The sequence below is a fragment of the Carettochelys insculpta genome, chromosome 29 (genome assembly GCF_033958435.1).
Source record: "Carettochelys insculpta isolate YL-2023 chromosome 29, ASM3395843v1, whole genome shotgun sequence".
Classification (NCBI taxonomy): domain Eukaryota; kingdom Metazoa; phylum Chordata; order Testudines; family Carettochelyidae; genus Carettochelys; species Carettochelys insculpta.
This window is the reverse complement of record NC_134165.1, coordinates 5,083,949-5,106,054: the sequence shown is the minus strand read 5'-3', so window position 1 is coordinate 5,106,054 and position 22,106 is coordinate 5,083,949. Positions and strand designations below refer to the sequence as shown.

Here is a 22,106-nt window from a genome sequence, read left to right as displayed (position 1 = left end):
CAGGCTGAGAGGCACAGTGGGAGGGGACAAGAGGCAGGACAGCCCTGGGGCTTGCCTGCCCCATTGGAAGCCCTAGGCACCACTCCCCTGAGCTGGGACTCGAACCAGGGTCCAGACTCCCAGAGTGGGGCTTGAAGGTGCTGTCTTTAAAACAAGGCACAAGGCTCTCACCGCTGGAGGGGACTAAAGACCCCACCCCACAGCTAACCCTCCCAAGTTTCTCACCAGAGATGGGGCATGAAGCCCAAATTCCTGGGCCCGGCAGCGCCTGCCAGTTCCTCATCACTCCCTGACATCCCTCCCCTGCCCAGCCCTGCTGCAGCCGGGGTTCTGTATATGTGTGTTCCTGTGTGCTGCCCTGACACACCCCAGAAGCAGCTGCATTTTTGGGGTGCCATTACACATCATGGCTACGGGAGTGTCTTTAACAGCACCCGGTGCCCTCTCTGTCCTCCCAGATGCAATAACCGGACACAGTGTGTGGTGGTGGCTGGATCAGATGCCTTCCCAGACCCCTGCCCCGGAACCTACAAGTACCTGGAGGTCCAGTATGACTGTGTCCCATACAGTGAGTCCACTTCTCTTTTTACAACCATGTTTGGGTCCAATTTGTTGGCTTCCCTCCTTGCCATGAAAACCTCCCACCCAAAGCGGGGGGAAGACCCCCCCCCCAGAACCGGCTCCCTGATCCCTGACGCAGAGGGGTGGGGCTTGGGGGGGGAAGAGAAGGGCGGGGGGGTTGAGATGCTAATGGAGGAGATTCTCCCCCCCCTTTACAGTCAGTGCTGATCCCAGTGTGGTGCTATGGGGGTGCTGTGCTGCAGGGAGAGGGGGTGGGGGAGTGGTGGGGGGGTAGCTCCTTGCCAGCAATGCAGGGCCCCAAGTGTAAGAGAAGCTGGCAAGCCCCAGGTGTGGGTGGAGGGCAGGGGAGACTGAGGTTTCTGAATGGACAGACGTGTGGTTCCCTCAGGCTCTTCACCTGGCACAGACATCACCCCTAGAGGTCTGCGCCCATCCCAGCCTCACAGCACACTGCCCATCTCAAGGGGTGCTAGGAGCAAGACTGGAGGGGGGCACTTGCCCCGCCTGTTCTGGGCCGTGGGCAGGATCGTACCTGTACCAGGAGTGGGGAGAGGCGACTGGGGACTCCTGTGTCCCCCATGTGGTGGGAGGGGAGTTGGGTCTAGCGGTCAGAACAGTGAGGGAGGCTGGAAGTCAGAACTCAGGCGGGAAGAAGTGAGGAGGGACAGTCCTTTGGGGGCAGGGGTGGGTTTGGGCAGCACCTGCTTTAGGTGGGTAACCCAGGCAAACGGCAGGGGGACCTGGGGTTGGGGAGGGAAGAGAAATTTTGTGTGTGCGCGCGCACACGCACACGCACTCTCCATGCAGATGTGCATACACTCCCTCTGTGCTGTGCAGACGGCTGTGTGCGCACGTCCACGTGAACGTGAGCGCACGCTTTGCACGAGTGCATTCCCCCCTCCCGCCCTTCCCAGCACACCCCCAGCAGTGGCTGAGCGGAGCAGTGGGAGCTGTTGGGCTAGGCTGACGGTCCCTTGGCTCCCTGGGAGGCCGGGAAGTTCCCTCCTGAGGAACGGGACCTCCTGCACACAAACAGGAAGTGGGAGTTTGGGGGTGAGGAACACACAGGAAGTCAGGGCTGGAAAAACAGGAAGTTCCACCTTAACAGGCTGAGCTGGCTCCGTAAGGGCTCCCTGCCTTCTAAGGGAGCCAGGCCTGGGATTTTCAGTTTCGATTGGCTGTATTCCTGGTGGCTCCATCACATTCTATAATCTTTCATTAAAGGTTTATTGTTCGTTCCCGGAGACTCTGGGACGGTCCTGAAGGTGCAGAGACTCCTAGAATCCCAGGGCTGGAAGAGACCTTAGGAGATATCGAGCCCTGCCCCCTGCCCCGTGCCAGTCTAGACAGCACCAAGAGGCCCTTTGCACCCCAAATCCTGCCTCTGATGGTTGCTCAGCACCGGCCCTCAGCTCCCTGAGCTAGGACCCCCCCCCAGAGATCCTGGGGGAGCGGCTCCCACTCTGGGGCGCCTGGGGGGATCTTTGCCCACTGGAGGTCAGGCGATAAGGAAGAGTGGGCAGGGGCGTGAGAGGCCAGCACTGCTGTCGAAGGGAGCCGGTTGTGGGGTGCCTCTTTCCCTCTGGGTCTGCAGCGAACACCCCCTCTTCCCTCCCTGCTGCTTTGTGTAGCGCGAGCCAGGGCATGCCATTCTGGGGACAGCAGGGGCCTTGCTTCCTGTTGTTCGAGGCACTGTCTTTTTCTGGGGGGCTGGGCTGGGGGGCTGGTAACACCCCATTTGGTTTCTCCTCGCAGACAGAACCGGAGCCGAGAGGCGGGCGTCAGAATCCGGCACATCCTCTTAACCGATTTAACTCCGATTCCTGTTCCTTTTCCTTTCAGCTCTGCGGGGGACGTAGCCAGACATCCTCCCTCACCTCAGGCTATCACTGACTCTGCCCCAAACAGCACAGGGGCGCCCCACTGAGGCTGGGCTGGGATTCAGACAGGATGGGCTGCAGACAGGGTGGGGCTGGAGAGAGGGCTGTGTCAGAAGGGAGCGGTGGAGAGGAGAGAGCAGCAGAGACAGAGGGCTGGAAGTTGGAAGCCTCCTGGCTCCACTGATTTACTGCAGCTGAGGGCCCGGGCCTGGGGGTCCCAGCTGAGTGAGCGTTCACACACGTGGGTAAACACACACGCACACAGTTGCACACGTATGTACACTGCACACATCCTCGCACACGAGGGAACGTGCCTGTACATAGCACATGGGCGTGCCCCCAGATGCACACGGAACAGCCCACAGGCAGACTCCAACCTGCGACCTCTGGAGCTCACTGCAGCTGATCTAAAAGCCAACCGGCGCTCAGCTCAGGCTGCAGAGGAGACTCCCTTCTCTGCGTAAGCGGTCTAGGTGCCACCACACGGGGCACACACTGCCGTGCTCCCGGATACGCCCACGCTCCTCTCCCTCCGGCTGCACTTCCCTGTCCCCACCTCCTCAGGATGCGGCTGCCCGGGTCAGCTGGGCCCCGTCCCAGCCCGTGCGGTTTGGCGTAAGGTTTCTCCCTCGCCCGTTTACACCAGCTGGCCCCTTCTGCTACGCCCCGATTCTCAGGCCCATCTTGCTTAGGAGAAACGGAAATTGACATGTGCCCCCCGCACTCCCACCCGCTCATGCAACACATTTCCAGGGAACAGACGCGCTGCCCAAATGCTCGCCGGGTGGCGTCGCGGCAGGGGATTGGCCGCCCCTCTCCTCACATTTCAAGGCGCGGCTGTTCTGCTGGCATTGGCCCAGTGCCCACCATCTGCTCTCCCCCACACTGCCACTCACCCAGCCGCCAGCGTCAGTGAGGGAGAGGCGAGGTGCAAGGGGGAGGAACTAGCAATGAGAGAGAGAGAGAGAGCGAGCGAGCGTGAGCGGGGGCGGGTTGTGAGCTCAGCAACACAGGCAGGAGGGTGCAGGAGCCGGATCTGGCTCCGAGTTACGCTGCTGTGCCAATCCAGAGTGGCTCCGTGAAAGTCCACTTCCGCACGTGCGGAGTCCCTGGGCCAAAGCAAACTCCTGCCCTGGGTTGCACTGAGAGGGGCTCGGGCGTCACCGCCTGGAAGCTGGATTCTGATCCCAGTTACAGCAGAGTTAACTCCATCCACGCCCGATTGCAGCCCGAGGAGCTCACCTGCAGAACCGCCTGCCTCCTGGCAGCCAGGTGTAAATCTGAAGTCACTCTCTGAGGAGCAGATTCCCGGGCGGGGTAAACTGATCTTGCTCCATTGACTTGTGCTCCTTTACACCGCCGGCTATCGCCTCCTTTGAGCATTGACCCAGGGTGCAAATGCGGAGTTACGTCGCCAGCGGTCTAGCAGGACAGGACAGGACAGGGAGTGGCTTTCTCAGCTCTAGAGTCCTCGCTATGGCTGGAGGCACCTTCCGGGCCTAGGGCTGAGACAGAGGCCAGTAGGGAGTCCTGAGAAGTGGGTGTATGGGTCCCTGTTTTCCCATAGGGAAAGGAGCAAGGCCAAGGGGTGAGGCAGAAGGGGCCGGATCCGGGCCTGGTGTAAAGCAGCGCCACACCCTTGGGCTCACTCGTCTGCTCCCCCTGAGGGGCTGGCTCTCAAGCCACACTCAGGACACTCCAGCCACCTGCCCGTCCTGGAGTCCCAGCACGAGACCCCGCTGTGGGGCCGGCGGCCTCTGAGGTGGGGCAGACGAGCCCTGGGGAGCCCAGTCTGCGTAGGGGGCGGGGGACGCAGCTGGGATTTAGGCGATGCAGGTTCGCATCCCTGATCCACAGCAAGGCCTGGAATGGTCGTCGGATCCCCCCACACCCTCGTGAGAGCCCCTTCCCCGCCCCGCCGGAGGGACAGGCAGTGCAGCCAGGCCTCCACCCTCACCAGCCAGGCCATGGGGAGGAGGGGGACCCAAGGTCAAGCTGCTGCTGGCAATCAGGCCGCACAGGGGCATGAACTCGGGGCTCGCAGCCGGCACCGGGCTCTTGGCTTGTCTGAGAGCCGCCTGGACTCTCCTCATGCCGGGGCGGGGCTCGTGCGCAGGGCAGGCGTGGGGGAGAGGGGCCGGGGGCCGGCTTTCCACCCGAACGAACGGCCCAGCCCGCTGAGGAAGGGCCCTGGCGGCCCCGGGCAGCGGCACAGCAGGTCCCTCCCCACCCGGCTCCTCCGTGCGGGGGCGGCTGCAGGGGCTCCGGGTGCAGCTGCTGCCCCAAGCGCGGACTCCAAGCGCCCGCTGACCGGGACTGCGGCCAATGAGGGCTGCAGGGGCGGCGCGGAGCCAGGGCAGGCGGGGAGGGGCTCTGCTGCGCCGCTGACCCAGAGCCGCCCCAGGGAAGGGCTGTCCCCACTGCTGGCTCCAGCCTGGAGCCCCCCCCGACACCCACACACCCCCCAGAGCACCAACTCCCCCCCTGCATGCCCCCAGCCCCCCCAAAACCCCCCCGGAGCAACAACTCCGCCCCCCCGCCTGCCCCCAGCCCCCCCAAAAACCCCCCGGAGCAACAACTCCGCCCCCCCCCGCCTGCCCTCATGACCCCCAAACACCCCCGGAGGAACAACTCCGCCCCCCCGCCTGCCCCCAGCCCCCCCAAAAACCCCCCGGAGCAACAACTCCGCCCCCCCCCGCCTGCCCTCATGACCCCCAAACACCCCCGGAGGAACAACTCCGCCCCCCCGCCTGCCCCCAGCCCCCCCAAAAACCCCCCAGAGCACCAACTCCACCCCCCCACCTGCCCTCAGCGCCCCAAACACCCCGCAGAGCAACAACTCCACCCCCCACCTGCCCTCAGCCCCCCGAACCCCCCCCAGAGCAACAACTCCGCCCCCCGCCTGCCCTCAGCCCCCTCAAACACCCCCCTGAGCACCAGCTCCGACCTGCCACCTGCCCTCAGCGCCCCAAACACCCCCCAGAGCAATAACTCCACCCCCCCCGCCTGCCCTCAGGCCCCCAAACACCCCCCGGAACACCAACCCTGCCCCCCCCGCCTGCCCTCAGGCCCCCCAAACACCCCCCCAGAGCACCAACTCTGCCCCACCCTGCCCTCAGCCCTCCAAACACCCCCCAGAGCAACAACTCCACCCCCCCACCTGCCCTCAGCCCCCCAAACACCCCCCAGAGCAACAACTCCACCCCCCCACCTGCCCTCAGCCCCCCAAACACCCCCCAGAGCACCAGCTCTGCCCCCCCACCTGCCCTCAGCCCCCCAAACACCCCCCAGAGCAACAACTCCACCCCCCCACCTGCCCTCAGCCCCCCAAACACCCCCTGGAGCACCAGCTCCGCCCCCCCACCTGCCCTCAGCCCCCCAAACATCCCCCAGAGCACCAACTCCGCCCCCCTGCCTGCCCTCAGCCCCCCCCAAAACCTCCCGGAGCAAAAACTCCACCCCCCCGCCTGCCCTCAGCCCCCCAAACAGCCCCCAGAGCACCAACTCCACCCCCCGCCTGCCCTTAGGCCCCCCAAACACCCCCCAGAGCAACAACTCCACCCCCCCCCGCCTGCCCTCAGGCCCCCCAAACACCCCCCCGGAGCACCAACTCTGCCCCACCCTGCCCTCAGCCCCCCAAACACCCCCCAGAGCAACAACTCTACCCCCCACCTGCCCTCAGCCCCCCAAACCCCCCCCAGAGCAACAACTCCGCCCCTCCGCCTGCCCTCAGCCCCCTCAAACACCCCCCTGAGCACCAGCTCCGACCTCCCACCTTCCCTCAGGCCCCCAAACACCCCATGGAGCAACAACTCCACCCCCCCCGCCTGCCCTCAGCCCCCCAAACACCCCCCGGAGCACCAACTCCACCCTCCGCCCTCATCCCCCCCAAATACCCCCCCGGAGCACTAACTCTGCCCCACCCTGCCCTCAGCCCCCCAAACACCCCCCGGAGCAACAACTCCCCCGCTGCCTGCGCTCAGCCCCCCCCGCACCCCCCGGAGCACCAACTCAACCCCCCCCCCGCCCTCAGCCCCCCCAAATGCCCCCCCGGAGCACCAACTCTGCCCCCCAGCCTGCCCTCAGCCCCCCAAACATCCCCTGGAGCACCAACTCTGCCCCCCGCGCCTGCCCTCAGCCCCCACAAACACCCCCAAGAGCACCAACTTCGCCCCCCCTGCCTGCCCTCAGCCCCCCCAAACACCCCCCAGAGCACCAACTCTGCCCCCCCCGCCTGCCCTCAGGCCCCCCAAACAGCCCCTGGAAAACCAACTCTGCCCCCCCCACCTGCCCTCAGCCCCCCCAAACACCCCCCAGAGCACCAACTCTGCCCCCCCGCCTGCCCTCAGCCCCCCCCAAACACCCCCCAGAGCACCAACTCTGCCCCCCCCGCCTGCCGTCAGGCCCCCAAACACCCCCCAGAGCACCAACTACACCCCCCTGCCTGCCCTCATCCCCCCCAAGCACCCCCTGAAGCCCCAACTCTGCCCCCCTCGCCTGCCCTCAGGCCCCCCAAACACCCCCCGGAACACCAACCCTGCCCCCTCCGCCTGCCCTCAGCCCCCCCAAACATCCCCCAGAGCACCAACTACACCCCCCCGCCTGCCCTCATCCCCTCAAACAGCCCCCGGAGCACCAACTCTGCCCCCCGACCTGCCCTCAGCCCCCCCAAACACCCCCGGAGCACCATCTCTGCCTCCCCACCTGCCCTCAGCCCCCCAAACACCCCCCCAGAGCATGAACTCCACCCCCCCAGCCTGCCCTCAGCCTCCCAAACACCCGCCAGAGCACCAACTCCACCCCCCCAGCCTGCCCTCAGCCCCCCAAACACCCCCCAGAGCACCAACTCCACCCCCCCAGCCTGCCCTCAGCCCCCCAAACACCCCCCAGAGCACGAACTCCACCCCCCCGCCTGCCCTCAGCCCCCCAAACACACCCTGGAACACCAACTCTGCCTGCCCTATGCCCCCCAAACACCCCACGGAGGACCAACTATGCCCCCCCACCTGCCCTTATCCCCCCCAAACACCTCCCAGAGCACCAAATATGCCCCCCCCCGCCTGCCCTCAGCTCCCCCAAACACCCCCTGGAGCACCAACTCTACCCCCTGCCTGCCCTCAGCCCCCCAAACACCCCACAGAGCACCAAATCTGCCCCCCCACCTGACCTCAGCCCCCCAAACACCCCCCGGAGCAACAACTCTGCCCCCCCCGCCTGCCCTCAGCCCCCCCAAACACCCCCCAGAGCACCAAATCTGCCCCCCTGCCTGCCCTCAGCCTCCCCAAACACGCCCTGGAGGACCAACTCTGCCCCCCAGCCTGCCCTCAGCCCCCCAAACATCCCCTGGAGCACCAACTCTGCCCCCCCGCCTGCCCTCAGCCCCCCAAACATCCTCTGGAGCACCAACTCTGCCCCTCCCGCCTGCCCTCAGCCCCCCCAAACACCCCCCGGAGCACCAAATCTGCCCCCTTGCCTGCCCTCAGCCCCCCCAAACACCCCCTGAGCACCAAATCTGCCCCCCTGCCTGCCCTCAGCCTCCCCAAACACCCCCTGGAGGACCAACTCTACCCCCTGCCTGCCCTCAGCCCCCCAAACACCCCGCAGAGCACCAAATCTGCCCCACCACCTGACCTCAGCCCCCCCAAACACCCCCCGGAGCAACAACTCTGCCCCCTTGCCTGCCCTCTGCCCCCCAAACACCCCACAGAGCACCAACTCTGCCCCCCACCTGCCCTCATCTCCCCCAAACACTCCCCAGAGCACCAACTCACCCCCCCACCTGCTCTCAGCCCCCCAAACACTCCCTGGAGCAACAACTCCACCCCCCACCTGCCCTTTGCCCCCCCAAACGCCCCCTGGAGCACCAACTCTGCCCCCCTGCCTGCCCTCAGGCCCCCCAAACACCCCCCGGAGCTCCAACTCTTACTCCCCACCTGCCCTCAGCCCCCCAAACACCCTCCATAGCACCAACTCCACCCCCTCCGCCTGCCCTCAGCCCCCACAATCACCCCCCGAGCACCAACTGTGCCCCCTCGCCTGCCCTCATCCCCCCAAAAAAAACCCTGGAGCACCAACTCTGCCCCCCTCGCCCTCAACCCCCACAAACACCCCCCAGAGCATCAACTCTGCCCTCACCCCCTGTCCTCAGCCCCGCCCCGCCGCCCCCACCTAAAAGCTCTCCCGGAATGTGCACTCTGAGCTCCAATCCCCTGCCCAGCCAGAGCCGACAGCCCACCCGCATGCCACCCAGGAGCCCAACGCCTGCCCCCCAGACCCCTTATTTGCAGCCCAGCACAGAGCCCACACCCCCAGGCAGAGCCCTCCCCCGAGGGTGGGGAGGAAGTGTGCTGGAGGGCGGGGGTGGAGTGAGCATGGCGGGGGGGCTCAAGGACAGGGGCAGGGTAAGACTGTGCCATTAGGCAGTTGGCAGTGCAGGCCCCTGAACTGGGGTGCAGGACTCCTGGGTTCTGCTCCAGCCCCTGGCAGAAGTGGCCAGTGTAGAGCCCATGAGGCCAGGCTGGGGGCTTGGCATTGCAGGAAACGGCCCTGATCTCAGACCGCTGCTTGTCCCAGACGTGCCCCACTCCCCCCTTCACCCCACGGGGGGTGCGACAGGAGTCGTGCTGGGGAACCCCTACGCCAGCCCCGGCACAGAGCAAAGGAGCCAATTCCACTGCCAGCCAGCTGGCCTTTGGGGCTCCCACACTGAGGTAGCGGGTTCGAGTTTGCCTGTGCTAACACGGAGCCAAACACCACAGGAGTCATGTGAACACGAGGGCAACACCAGTTCCAGCAACTCACCCCAACAGACGCCAGCTTCCCGCCTAGGCCGCGCTGCTGGGCCCCAGGCTGGGCTACCCAGCTGCCAGCCCAGCCTCTACCAGGCAGTGCCTGCGCTCTACGCCATCCCTCCCTGCCCTCTCAAGGGGTGCCCCGGTGCTGTTGGTCCCCAGGGGCTGGGGCAGGGGCAGGGTGCAGAGAGGGGGGCGGGAGGGCCCTGTCGGCTGTGAGCCTCCCCGCTTCCTTCCTTTGCAGCTGCCTCCATTCTAACCAACCCGCCTCTTTTCCTTCTGCAGGTGTCAATTGCGCATGTGTTCATTGAATGCCTTTCCTTTGGGGTGGGGCTTTTTGTTTGGTTTTCATCTATTTAATTTGTGGTGGAGGGGGCGGGAGGAGAGAACAATAATTGTTATAACTGTGAAAGTAGAAAAAAACCCAACCCCCCCCCCCGCTTTCCCAGCCCCCCCCCCTTTTATTTCCTGTCATATTGTTTTTTTCCCTTCCTTTCCTCACATCTCGAGGGGCCGCCTCTGTTTTTTCCACAAGGGATTTGTTAGTCATTGGCAGCAGCTGGGTGTATGTCAGGCAGGGCTGGGGCTGCCTTCACTCAGTTGGGTGAGCCGTTATTCACAAGGTGATTATGATTATATCAGTGCCTAGTGATCTCAGCCAAAATCCAGGCCCCTTATTGGGCTGGGCACTGCAGGGACCAAGAAAACAGACCTCCCCAAAGAACTTCCAGGAGCGGATAAGAAAAGGGGCAGATACACTCCCTCCCATTTACACCATCCTCAGCCCTGACATAAAAAATCCAGAGTCTGAACCCCCAAAGGCAGGAGACCAGCTCCAAAATCCTGAGATTTTCAAACCAAACACAACCCTGGTTCTGCCCCTCCCGAGCTTGTCTCTGCCGCCACAAGGGCTACCTATAAAGAGGTATGTCCTGAGTGGGAAATTGGGCCATTCTGAGCTGCTGGGCTGGCCACGGGCTCCTCGGAGCTACATACCTTGAATGGAAGAGCCAGGCTGCAGGGCCGGCCCTTACAGACTCAACCCTGGCAGCACCGTGCACAGGGTGAGCCAGCCAGAGCCTGCTCCACCAGCGGGCAGCCTCACCCGACAAGCTTCCAATATTTTCTATCTGCCCCTCGTGCCAGGAGCTGGCACTTCTGCCCCAGGGCTCCTGCAACAGGGCAGTTTGCTGCCCGGCCCTACCCCTGGCACAGACTCTGGAGATGTCAGTCTTTGCTGCTGTGTCCTGTCTCGCGCCGGGCAGGATCTCAGGGATGTTAATTCCCATCTGGAGCTGGTTTCCCCGTCCCAAGTGCTATTTTTAACTCCCTTCCTCCTGTGTTTAATCTCCTCCCTCCCACATCCCCTTGCCACAGTTGGGCATTAGCACGGCAGCAGGAGGCTGGGCCCGGGCCAGGCTTTGGAGCAAGGCAGAGCCCCCGCCCCCCACGCTTCCCACTCTCATCCCTTGAGTCCCTCCAGAGCTGGCCCCAGTGTGGGAGTTCAGTCTGGCCAGTTTTCAGCAATGCCCCACAGAGGTCCCCACCGCCGGCCACAGGCCTCTGTGCTGGGGCCCCCAGCCAGGTCCCGGCCGTGGCCAGAGAGGGGCCCTGAGGGGACAGAGGAGTGAAAAGCCGACTTTCCCACTGCTAGACTGTCAGTCTGTCCATCACCATACGTAGCCTTCTGTCTGTCCTTCCCGCCACAACCCCCTCCTCCAGCCAGCCAGCCAGCCATCCCCACACACCCCTTCCTCTGGCCAGTGGCCCCCTACATAGCCCTGTCCATCCATCCACCCCCTGGGCACTCCTCTATCCCTCCAATTAGCCATCCTACCTCAGCACCTCTTCTGTCTATCTGTCCTTCCCCTTCCGCCCCCTCTGCCCTCCCCCCACCTTCTAGCCAAATATCCACAACCACCTGCATCCATCTAGCCCTGTTAGCCTTTCAGCCACCCCCACAAGTCCAGCCCTGCATGCACACTCCTGTCCAGCTCTCTGCTCCCTAGCGACCCGCAGACCCCCCCATTCTTGGGATACCCCCGGCCCTGACCCTGGCTCTCTCTACCTGTGTGAGCACAGGACAGCCATCTGCATCCCACCTTGGCCTCTGCTGTCTAGCCAGCCTCCAGCCGCTGCCCGGTGCCAGGAACCACTTGGGGGAGGATTCCCAAGCAGTTAAGACCCTGAGCCCAGTTCAGGGTCAGCTCCCTGCCCTATGGGACACGTCTCGCACCGAGGCCTGAATACACACAGAGCCCCCAGCAGGTCCAGGTGTGTGTCCTGGCCAAACAGCAGCCCGGAGAATCCCCTCCTCTGCTCAACGGCACCTACAGCTGCCATCAGACAAAGAAGGGTCAGAAGTGGCGCTCCCTGGAGGAGAAGGCCCTGCCCCATCCCCCAGCCAGCCCCGGCCCTGGTGCCGGACGGGAGCTGGTGCTCCTGTAGGAGAAAGGCCCCGTGCCCCAATCCCCTCGCCCCACAGGAAGCAGCGCTTTTCTGCGCCCCTGCAGAGGACGTGTCCATTCAAGGCGCAGTTACAAAACAAGGTCACTTGTGTTTAGTCAGAGCCAAGGCCAGAGCTCTTGGCACAAACAAAGCGCAGCCCCGCAGCCAGCCGGTGACCCTGCATTTCGGCGGAGATGTGCTGCTCCGCTAGGCATTTCCGTGGACTCCAGCAGCTGGCCGAGGGCTCAGAGCTGGGAGGACACCACTACCAGGGTCAAGAGGGCAGCGTGGCCTAGTGGCAAGAGCGCTGCCAAAATGCTGGGCTCTGTTTCTGGCTCTGCTGGGTGACCTGGGAGGAGTTGCTGCCCTGCTCGGTGCCTCAGTTTCCCCACTGGTATCGGGGGGGGGGCAGAGTTATGACCCCGACCCCCTTTATGAAGCATTAAAGATTGGCGTCACAGGGCAGAGGCGTCAGCAAGCAAGGAGCAGATGGAGCGTGGATGAGGCGCAGTGGGAGGGCTGTACCGGAGCAGGGGAGAGGGGGGCCGGTCTGTCAATCAGATCAGAAACGCAGGGGGCTTTCGTCAGGGGGAGGAGCTGGCAAAGGAGCTGAGACAGGGAGCTGGGAGGAGCGAGCTGGGGCAGCAGCTTTGGGGTGTGATGGGTCTGTGCCTAGAAGCTGTGCGGACAAGCACCCTAGAAATACGCGTCTGCAGGCAGCTGAACAGAGGTGCCGGAGCGGGAGAGCTAGACAGGCAGTCTGTGAAGAGAGCACAAGCGGGGCATTTAAAGCCATGGTGCCTCAGCCCCACGAACAGAGCTCTGGTCACCCCATCGCATATAAAGCTCCAGCAGGGTTGGAAAAGATACAGAGACAGGCAACAAAACCCAGCAGGGAACTGGAGCAGCTTCTGCGCAAGGCGAGCGAACCAGGCGAGAAGCGCGGAGAGTGGAAGAGACACAGCTGGGGCAGGCCGGGACCAACGCGCCTGCTAATTTTTTTCATCCGTGGGTAGAATAAATTTTGTTAGCTGCAGCAAGGCCTGTGCGGAGGTGCACCACCCACAGGTGGCCACGCTGCCGGCTGTGGGTGTTCTGCTAGTCAGCTGGGTGGTATTTGAATCTCTCTTGGGCAGCTGCGCAAGCGCTCAGCGTACCGGGAAGGCTGGCTAGGAGACCAGGCTGGTGTGGGGACGGCACCGGTCACCCCCTGCAGGGAACAGGCAGCCAGGTTTAAACAACCCCAAGCCCTTCACAGCACAGCCAGCCTGGAGAAGTCATTGCTGGGGCTGCTGGGAAATGCAACGAGGTCAGACACCAGCGAGCCGTCTTCCCCGGGGGGCTGTGCCAGCCATGGCCGTTAGCCAAGCTAGGGCTTCCCCAGAGTAAACTCCAGCTGGGCTGCGGCTGGGGCTGGGTCACCCCATAACTGTCCCCTTAGTTGTCTTTCAAGCACCAGCATCCATCAGCAGACAGGGGACCCAGGACTGGACCCAGGACTCAGCTGATTACTTGGGAGAACAGATCCAAAACTGGGGGGGGAGGGGAGGGTCACAGGTTTAAAAGGAGGGAACCAGAGGGAGACAGGGAGCAGAGAACCCCAGACAGCGCCCGCTGCCACTCAGGACTGGGTGCCCGGAAGGGGTGGGGCTGTAGGTAGAAGGGTGGAGCTGGGGCGACCAGCCCGGAGCGCGCGCTCCACCACGCCTCTGCCCCCAGGGCTGATCGCAGGGTGCCATGTGGCGCTCCAGCCGCAGTGTAAAGGGCCCATGGCCCCAGCCACTGCTGCTCTTGGGGCAGCAGCAGCAGTGGTGGGCCAGGCCCCAGCACAGCCACCCCGGTGCTCCCCAGCAGGCCTGGGCCAGTGGGCCAGCCCCAGTAGAGCCGTTCTTACAGGAAGGAGGGAGAAATCAGATCTGATCATCTACTCTGAGCCCCTACACGTCCCGGAGCAGGGACCGTACCCGTTCAGACCTGGGCTGCTGCTGCCTGGCCAGGCTTGGTGTCAGCTTGAAGCGAAGCACCAGCAGATCAAAGGCTGAGGGCTGGGGTGGCTGTCTGAGCTGCCTGGGCCTCCTAGCTCAGCTGGGACCCCGGAATCCTTGTGTCTGTCCTCATGCTCCCCGTTTAGTGCTGTATCTTCCTAGCTCCATACGAAGCCATCTCTCTCTCTATCTTCCTGTACGCCACCCTCCCTCCAGCCATCTCTACCTCCTACTCTCCTTTCTGTTCCTGGGGTGCTCAGAGTTTTGCATTTGGAGGTTTTTTCCTTGTACTTTTGGTTTGTTGGGACCTTTCGGATGGTTTTATTATTTGCACTGGGGTGAGTTTCTTGTTTCTCTTTCCAAGGATGTCGCGGCTGGAGTGAAAACCCCTTGAGCCCTAAAACCAATCAAACCTGATTTGTAAAACCTGCCCCGAATCCCACGTTTTTCTTCCTCCTTTGCCTAAAACGAGCAACAGTGTGAACCGTTCCAAGGGGTGGGGGCGGGCTCCGAAATGGGGGGGTCGGAATGGTGGGGCGGAAAAAGTTGTAAAGAAAAGGTTTCTTTGGGCGGGGGGGAAAGCAATTTAATCTCTTCTCTCTTTTTTTTTCTTCTTTCCTTGCACTTTTTTTTTTTCAATCTATTTTTTTCTTCTTTCTTCCGATGCTTAAAGTAGAAGTGGAACAAAAAGGTAAACAGAACATTCCCACTGACCCCCTAAACCTAACACCTTGTTATATTCTCTGTGGCCATATTAAATGTGAATTCCGTTACCTCTGATCCTACCCTGTTCCCTCTTTCCCTAACCTTCCTTTTTTCCTCCCAGAACTTTCCCTCTCCCCCTCCCTCCCCAGTTCTCTCTCTCTGGTCTTGTTAATTCCAATTGGCCTCCCTAGCTAAAAGCCAGGCCCCTTTCGCCACCTGCCCGTTGCAAACTACGAGCCACCAGCTCCAATCTGGAGAGGATATTTGTAACCAAACTGGAATCCAAGGTCTGATCCGTGATTCCTTGGCTCGCCTGTGGGGGGTGGAGGTGGGGGGCAACCATTAATGTCTACTCAACTTTTTACCTCCTTCAGGGGAGCTAGTCATGGGGGCTTCCTCTCCGTCTTTTTTTTTTTTTTTTAATCATTCAACTGAGTTTTCTGCTCCTCTATTCATGTTTCCATGGCAACCAGTCGGGTATCTACCTCAGTCACCGGCTTTTCTCTTTCTCCTCTTGATTTTGGATCTGTCTCTTTTTTATTATTTCCTAATTTCTTCTTCCCCGCCCTTAACATGGCATTAAACAACCCTCTGGTTAATCTGAGCAGGGAGGGAGCAGATGGGGCAGAGAGGCTTACTGAGAGATTTTTTTTTAAATTCCGTCAATTTCGTTTCAATCAGCAAATTCACTTTTTGGCTCACGCTCCATCGTGGCTGGACGCTTGGCCGAGGGAGTGGTGGGTCTCCATGGATTTTGTTGCCTAAATTGGTTCAGCATGGGCATGCAGCTATCCCTGTGTGGGCCAGGGCGTGACCCTGTGGTTCAGTCTGCCTGACATCCAGGGGGCTTTGGCTCCCACTGAAAGTTATTTTGTTAGCAGGAGTCTTATTGATTATTAATGCTCATTAGTACGCCAGGAGACTTTATGCATCACTGAAGAAGCACATGCTTAAAGTTAAGCGCCTGCTTTAACACAGTGCTGAGTCAGACGTCTTTCCCACACCACAAGCAGGAGTGCCCAAACCCCTTGGGTTATTTTTAATGAAAGCCTAGTTTAAGGCTCCCATTTTCATTTTCTTTGACTTTGTCTCATTCTTCCCGGCTTGTCCTTTCTGTTAACCCCTGGAACAAAATGCTAAGCAGACAATGTACAAATAAATACCCCCTGAGTTGTTTATGTATATATATTTATGTCTACATATAAATATATATAGATATAGATATAGATAAAACAGTTTTTTAACACACGTAATAATAATCTGTTGGGTATGTTTGTTTTTGTTTGTTTTTAACTAACCACTTTAATATGGAATTTTATGTTATTTCTTTTTATTCTTTTCTTCGTTCCTTTGTTTCTTTTCTTCCGATAAATGCAGGGTTTGGGATTCTTCTTATTTTCCTGCCTGTTAAAAGAAATTAAATTGAGCAAAAGCTGCACTCATGGTCTTTAACTAGATCTGTTATTGCCAGAAGGGGCGGGCGCGCCATCGATTTTTTTATCTGTAGCTATATTTTTTAATTTGACCGTTTTGGCCCTTTGTGGAGGTTTCTAGTTTAACGTAAGTACCAGGAGTGGCAGGGAGAAAACGAGATTATTCTAATGAGCATTGGGGCTGGCAGAGACAGCAGTAGGAAGCTAGTAAATTAACAAATTGATAATTGCTTAAGAGACAATAGCAAAAAAAAAAAAAAGCCAGGCTTGATTCTTTCCGATCCATGTTTTTTCTCTCTTTCTCTTGGCTTATTTTGTATTTCCAAATGCATTAGGGAGGGGTAAATCTGTATCTGTTTTTGCTGGGGCGGGCTAAACTTGCTTTTTTCCCACAGGTGCAGCAAGGATCCTGTGGCTTTGGGGCGTTAAAAATGTTCCTGATGTGGCTTTTTTTGTTTGTTTTAAGTTATTGCTTCCTTGTCCATTTCGGCCCGCCTGCTTCCAGCCACTCTCACCCCCTGTGAGCCCAGGAGGGAGCGAAACCAGCTAACTCCCCTCACCCCATCTTTAACAATGTGTTTCTCCTCCTCCTCCCGCCAGGAGCCATCCATCCATCCCACCTCACCTTCCCCCCACGCCCTCCCCCGCCCAGCCTGGGCCGTGGGGCCAGCCCAACTGAACCTGTGAGTCCCAGAGCTGAGTCTATCATCACCCCTGAGAGGGACAGGAATGGGGTCAGAGCAGCGTTCCTGTAAGCTGAGTGCTTGTGTGGCCACCCAGGAGGGATCCAGGCACCACGCAGGTGGTTAGCAGAGCGCCCACAGCCGGCAGTGCACATTTCTACTGGTGGTGCACATCTGCTCGTGCCTTGGTGCGTGTCACAAAAATTATTCTGCACGGGGGCGGGTGGAAAATTTTAGCAGGAACATTGGTTCAGGTCCCACAGCTGGGGGAGTAGCCCCTGGTCCTTGAACCAAACCCCCGCCATGACGAGGCCCTCTGCTTGTTTGCACTTTCCGTAAATCCTTTATCATCCCATGGCCTGTGCCACAAGAGGGCAATGCACGCACGCACTAGATACACATGAGCACAACACAGGGGCCACACACACAAACATGCCTGCCCATATGAACACGCATGTGCCTGCTGACCGGCGAGCACAGCAGCACCCACCAGAACACACACACCTTTGCATGCCCCCACTTCCCTCTCTTCATAGGCGCAGGAACACACAGCCCCATGCACCCAGCGCAAGACCACTCCCACGCGTGCCCAAGCGCACACATACAAACACCCGTGCACAGGTGCAGCCTCGCAGTATATGCACACGCGCTCTCTGATTGCATCCGCCGGTGCAGCGTCCACCCAGGGCATTGGCTTGAATTCACTGCAGGCCCAGGGATGCTGCATCAAAGGTAGCTCAAGGGTGGCAGGCAGTGAGCTGGGGAGAGAGGAGTGGGCGCGTCACACCCCAGATCCACCCCTCTGCCTCTGGCTCAGAGGAGCCAGTGCTGGAAGGCTGCCGTCAGGCGCTGAAAACGTCTCCTGCATGGGCTGCAAAAGCAGAAGCTTCTCCCCCAGCTCCTGCAACCTTGTCTCTCCACTGCCCTGGGCTGGCAGGACCTGGGCAGCGCACTAGGGTGGATGGGAGCAGCACGTGGGGCTGAGAGCAGGGCTGCCAGGGCCATGAGGATGAGCCCAGAAGATCCTCCCAGCTGGAGCTCACAGGTTCTGGAGGAAAGGTCCCATGTCCCTCTCCTGCTCGTCCTACCAGGCTGCCCCCTCATCCCTCCCAGCTCAATAACAGCCTTCTGTGCTGGCAGCGGAACCCCAGCTTGGATCCTGCCTGGAGACCACCGCGTGTCGCATACCTCGGGGTCAAAGGACTCAGCAGCCATGCTCATGCGGGGGGGGAGTGGGGGTGTTGGGCGAGACACCCTGGCACAGGGCCTAGCCTTGCCTCCCCAGCTGTCATGGTTCCAGGCAGGCTGGGATGGGCCTGGAGCAGGTTAGTTCTGACCTCAGCCCCCTGCTTTGCTCTTTGGAGGGGGGCAGAGCACTGGAACAAGGCCTCTCACTGCGTCCGTCAGGCTGGAGGATGCAGCAGATGGGGCCAGGTGGCTGGATGGCCAGACCAATAGAAAGGAGTGTGTGGGGACTATTTGATTCCATTCAAATCAACTGGGTGTCTGGGGTAGGTGGGCTTTAGTCCCCCACCTCCAATGAAATAGACTTCCCCCCCCCAAGAAGGGCCGATGGCAGACCAGCCTGGTACACTAGGCCCTGGGCCGTGAGTGGGGCACCTGGCTGACCCGGCGGCACAAACCCATCACACAGGGCCTCTGGCGCGGAGCTCAGCCCCGTCTCGAGCTCCTCCCCATGGGGCCACATTTCATCCCTGGCTTCCTTCTCCCTGAGTGCTACCAGCCTCTCAGAGCGTGTGGCCCTTGCCTCACAGGCAGCGGCAGGATCGCGGGGAGGTGGTCCGCTCCTGTGTGAACGCGGCCATCGAGCAGTGGCTGAGGCGCGCCGGGCGGAGGTGGGTTGGGGCAGCCGGCTGAAGGGGGGAGTGGAGGGACAGGAGGATAGAGGGGTGTGTACAGCAGTAGGCAGGAGTTTCCTGGGAATCGGAGGACATGGGCGGCGATAGGCGGGCGGTGTCGGAGAGAGAAACAACTGGGGTACTCCTGGGTCAGCTAGAAGTCCTGTCCCAAAACGGTGAAGTGGAGGAGATGCGCAGAGGACCTGTGCTCCACGCCACGTACAAGGGTTTAAGTCAGTAAGAGACAGCAGGAAGAGGGGCGTGCCCAGGTGTAGACAGGCCATGTGTGGGGGCACAGGGGCATAGACAGGTAGGTGGGGGTGTGCCTTAGGGTAGAGGGGTGTGTCTCGAGGTGGACCGGGAGTCCCCTATGGAGCCATTATCTACAGCCAGCGCTCTACATAAGTTGGAAGCTCACAGCAGAGCCAGGGCACACTGAGTCCCCTGGCCATGCTGTGACTTAGCAGGGCCGGCATGACCGACAGCCCGAGCAGTGAGCCGGGCAGCTGGTCCCACCCCAGGGTCTCTCTTGGAAAGGGGACAGGAGAGTGGCTGGGATGACTGGAACTGCCTCCGCAGGGCTGTGGAGATGCTCCAGCTCAGGCAGGCCGAGGTCCCTCCATCCCAACAGCCGGGGCTGGTCAAAGGCAGAGTAAGAACTGGCAGCTGGGCACTGACACTGAGCAAATTCCCACAGGGGATACAGGGCTTAGTGTTAGCTGTGGTGGGGAATGAACTACCGAGTCAATGGACGCAAGGCTGGCATGGGCTGTCCATCATTTGCAAGAGATAGATACCATGGGGGGGATAGACAGAGGGACAGCTACATGTGGCAGGGGAGAGATATGGATTGGTTAGAAGGAGGGGCAAGCAGCAAGTTCAGAGCTGATGTAGCTGCCAACAGGCAGACTTGAACCTGGGAACTTAAGTCAGCACCTCTACAATCTGAGCTGAAAACCAGCTGGCTCTCAGCTAAGGCTGCAGAGGGGACTCCAGCTAGGTGGCACAGTGACTCACACCCTGTAGGCTTGTGGGTGCCACTGGAACCCAAGAGTCCTGATTCTGAGCCCCACCCCCACTCCATTCACTAACCTCTCTCTGGGCATCTCTTTTGTCGTGGATGGAGGAGGACGGGCTGGGAGCCGGGACTCCTGGGTTCTGTGCCTGCTCCTGGGAAGGGAGCGGTGTCCAAGGATATGTCTACACAGCAAAGTTATTTCGAAATATCTTCCTAGCACCTACACAACAACCTTATTTCAGAACAGGTAACCTCATTGCACAGGGACCAGCGCCTATGTTGAAATAGCTATATTGAAAGGAGGGCTGGTTAGTGAGGGGGGTAGCTCAGTGGTTAGAGCATTGGCCTTGTCAATGTGCGGTTGTGAGTTTGGCCAGTCAGGGGGCCTTTCTAAGGCCTGCGACAGCCCAGGTTTAAAAAAAAAATAAAACCCTGAAGGAAAGCGATAGGTCCTGCTGCAAGTGCAGGGGGTTGCACGCAGAGGGATTGGACTTCTCAGGGTCTCTTCAGGTTCTGTAATATGTATATATATTTCTTTGTTTGGAGCGATAGAACCTTTTTCAAACTAAGCCAGCATGCATCCAAGGGCTCTATTCCAAACTAGGCTCTCTGTGCAGACGCTCTGTTTCAGGGTGGCTACGTGCTATTTGGAAATGTATTTTGTGTGTAGCAGAGTTATTTCAAAATAAGCTCTTCCGGAATAGCGTATTTTGGAATTGTGCTGCTGTGTAGATAGACCTTATGTGATTAGAGGCTGGGCACAAAAAGCCAGGACTCCTGGGGTCTGCCCCCCCCCCTCAGCACTGCCACAGAGTCACTGTGTGACCTTGGGCAAGTCCCTTCCTCTCTCAGGCCTTTCCCTGTTGTTAGATGTGAGGTCAGAAGACCGAGTGTGCTGGGTGCCTATGCCCAGGGAAGGGCTATTTATTACCCACAAGGCTGTGGGTGAGGAAATGTGGCAAAAGAGGTGCATTGTGGGAAGGGGTGCTGGGTGATGGCACTTCGAGAGGTTCAGGGACCTCCCTGGGTCCTGTCCCCTCATGCCAAAGGCTCCTATCGTGAGACTCATCAGGCCAAACCCCACAGCAAGGGGCAGGCTGCTCGTGCTGTGACCCCAAGGGGGTTAATTCCCCTGGGGGCAGGCAGCTCATGCAGTAACTTCATGGGGCCAGCAGGGGGCGGTGTAACTGGCAAGCTGGTCCTACCTTGGCATGCGTACCGGGAGATTTCCGTCCCCGCACATGCCAGAGCTCCCGGCCTGGCATAGCCAGTTCAGTGGGAGCCTGCTGGCCCCACGGGCACTCGGCCCCTCCTGCGCGTGTTTAACAGCTAACCCCAGAGCAGAGGATTCGCTTGGTGCCGGATCAGGCCCCTCCCAGCCCCAGCTGCCAACCATAGCCCCCTCCCCATCCGTCCATCGCCACAAGCGCTGTCTGCGGCGGGCGGGGGCGAAATGGAGGCAGGTTGGAGATGGGCAGGAACGGGGCACATGAGGCCCCAGGACCAGCCACCCCACCCTGGTGGGGAGCTCGATCCCCCCATACCCCACACACCCCCGGGCACCTCACCCTGACTCCACCTCCCATTGGCTTTGTCGCCCCCTCTGGCCACCGGGGGGATTGCACCTGCCAGCCCAGTGGCGGATCCTCTGCTCTGGCCCATGGCTTCGTTTCTCTCCCCACAGCGCTAACCTCCCCCACCCCCGTTTTCTTCCCCAGCCTCGCTCCAGCTGGCCGGTGCGCCCCGAGGACAGCCACTCCTGCCCCTCTCCTGCCTTCCATGCTCCTTCTTCCTCGCTAACGACTTTTTCCTCTTGCCTCGGGACCCGTCAGGAGGGGCGGGGGGGGGGCGGCGAGCTGTCTCACCCCCTGCCCTCCATTCCCCCGGCTGTCACTTCACCCCCCATGTGCACCTGGTCTCATGGCTCATGTTGATCTGAATCAAACCTGGCTGTTAAGGTCACTCCAGAGTGGGCGAGTTGTGGGCTGGTGGGGGGCACCCGGGGGGATGGGGAGCAGCCCCGACTGCATTGTTCTTCTGTCCTTCTGTCAGCTGTTCGTCCCAGGAGAGAATCCAGCACTGTCTGCTGAGCCCACACTCATCCCAAGGGGCAGGATCTCTCTGCAGGGCTCGACACTAACCCTTCCCTGCCCCCCAGGGACACAGGACACCCCTTAGCCCCCCCACCCCACCCAGCGAGACGTCAGCTGGATGCAGGATCCCAGCCGGAGCGCTGCCGCTGTTCCTCCTGAATGGACCTTTTCCTTTGCTTGTTTTTCCATTCCAACTGCGTTCTCCCCCCAGTCGGGGCGCTCCAGTCAGGGCGTAGGAACAGGGGCCAGAAGAGAACGCGTCCATCGTCTCCCTTCCCCTCTTCCCAGGGCCTCCAGCACCTTCTGTAGGGTCCCCGGGCAAATGAGTAGGGCGGGGGAGGGCAGGGAGGGGCTATTTATTACCTATGAGGCTGTGGGTAAGGACGTTGTGGCAAGAGCGGGAGCGGTGCATTGTGGAATGGGGCGCTGGGCTGAGCCAGCTCAACCCCTACCCCCATCTTTCTCACCCGGAGAATCTCCAGCACTGGGAGAATCTGGAGGCATGTTCGCTGGGGGGAGCAGAGTGTAGTGGTTAGAGTAGGAGTGGCTGAGAGCCAGGATTCCTTGGCTTTGTTCCCAGCTTTGGGAAGAGGGAGCTCTCGAGAGTTATAGAAGGGAGTCAGGGAAAC

At 60.6% G+C, this 22,106-nt stretch overlaps 1 protein-coding gene across 2 annotated transcripts in view; it reads left to right on the top strand.

Annotated features, from left to right (window-relative positions):
* ADGRL1 (adhesion G protein-coupled receptor L1) overlaps nucleotides 1–22,106 on the top strand; it is a 106,670-nt gene that overhangs the window by 44,494 nt on the left and 40,070 nt on the right. For both annotated transcript variants that reach the window (XM_074979638.1, XM_074979639.1), the window contains exon 4: nucleotides 459–568. In XM_074979638.1, coding sequence (XP_074835739.1) covers nucleotides 459–568 — 110 coding nt within the window. The remainder of the gene's footprint in view (nucleotides 1–458; nucleotides 569–22,106) is intronic.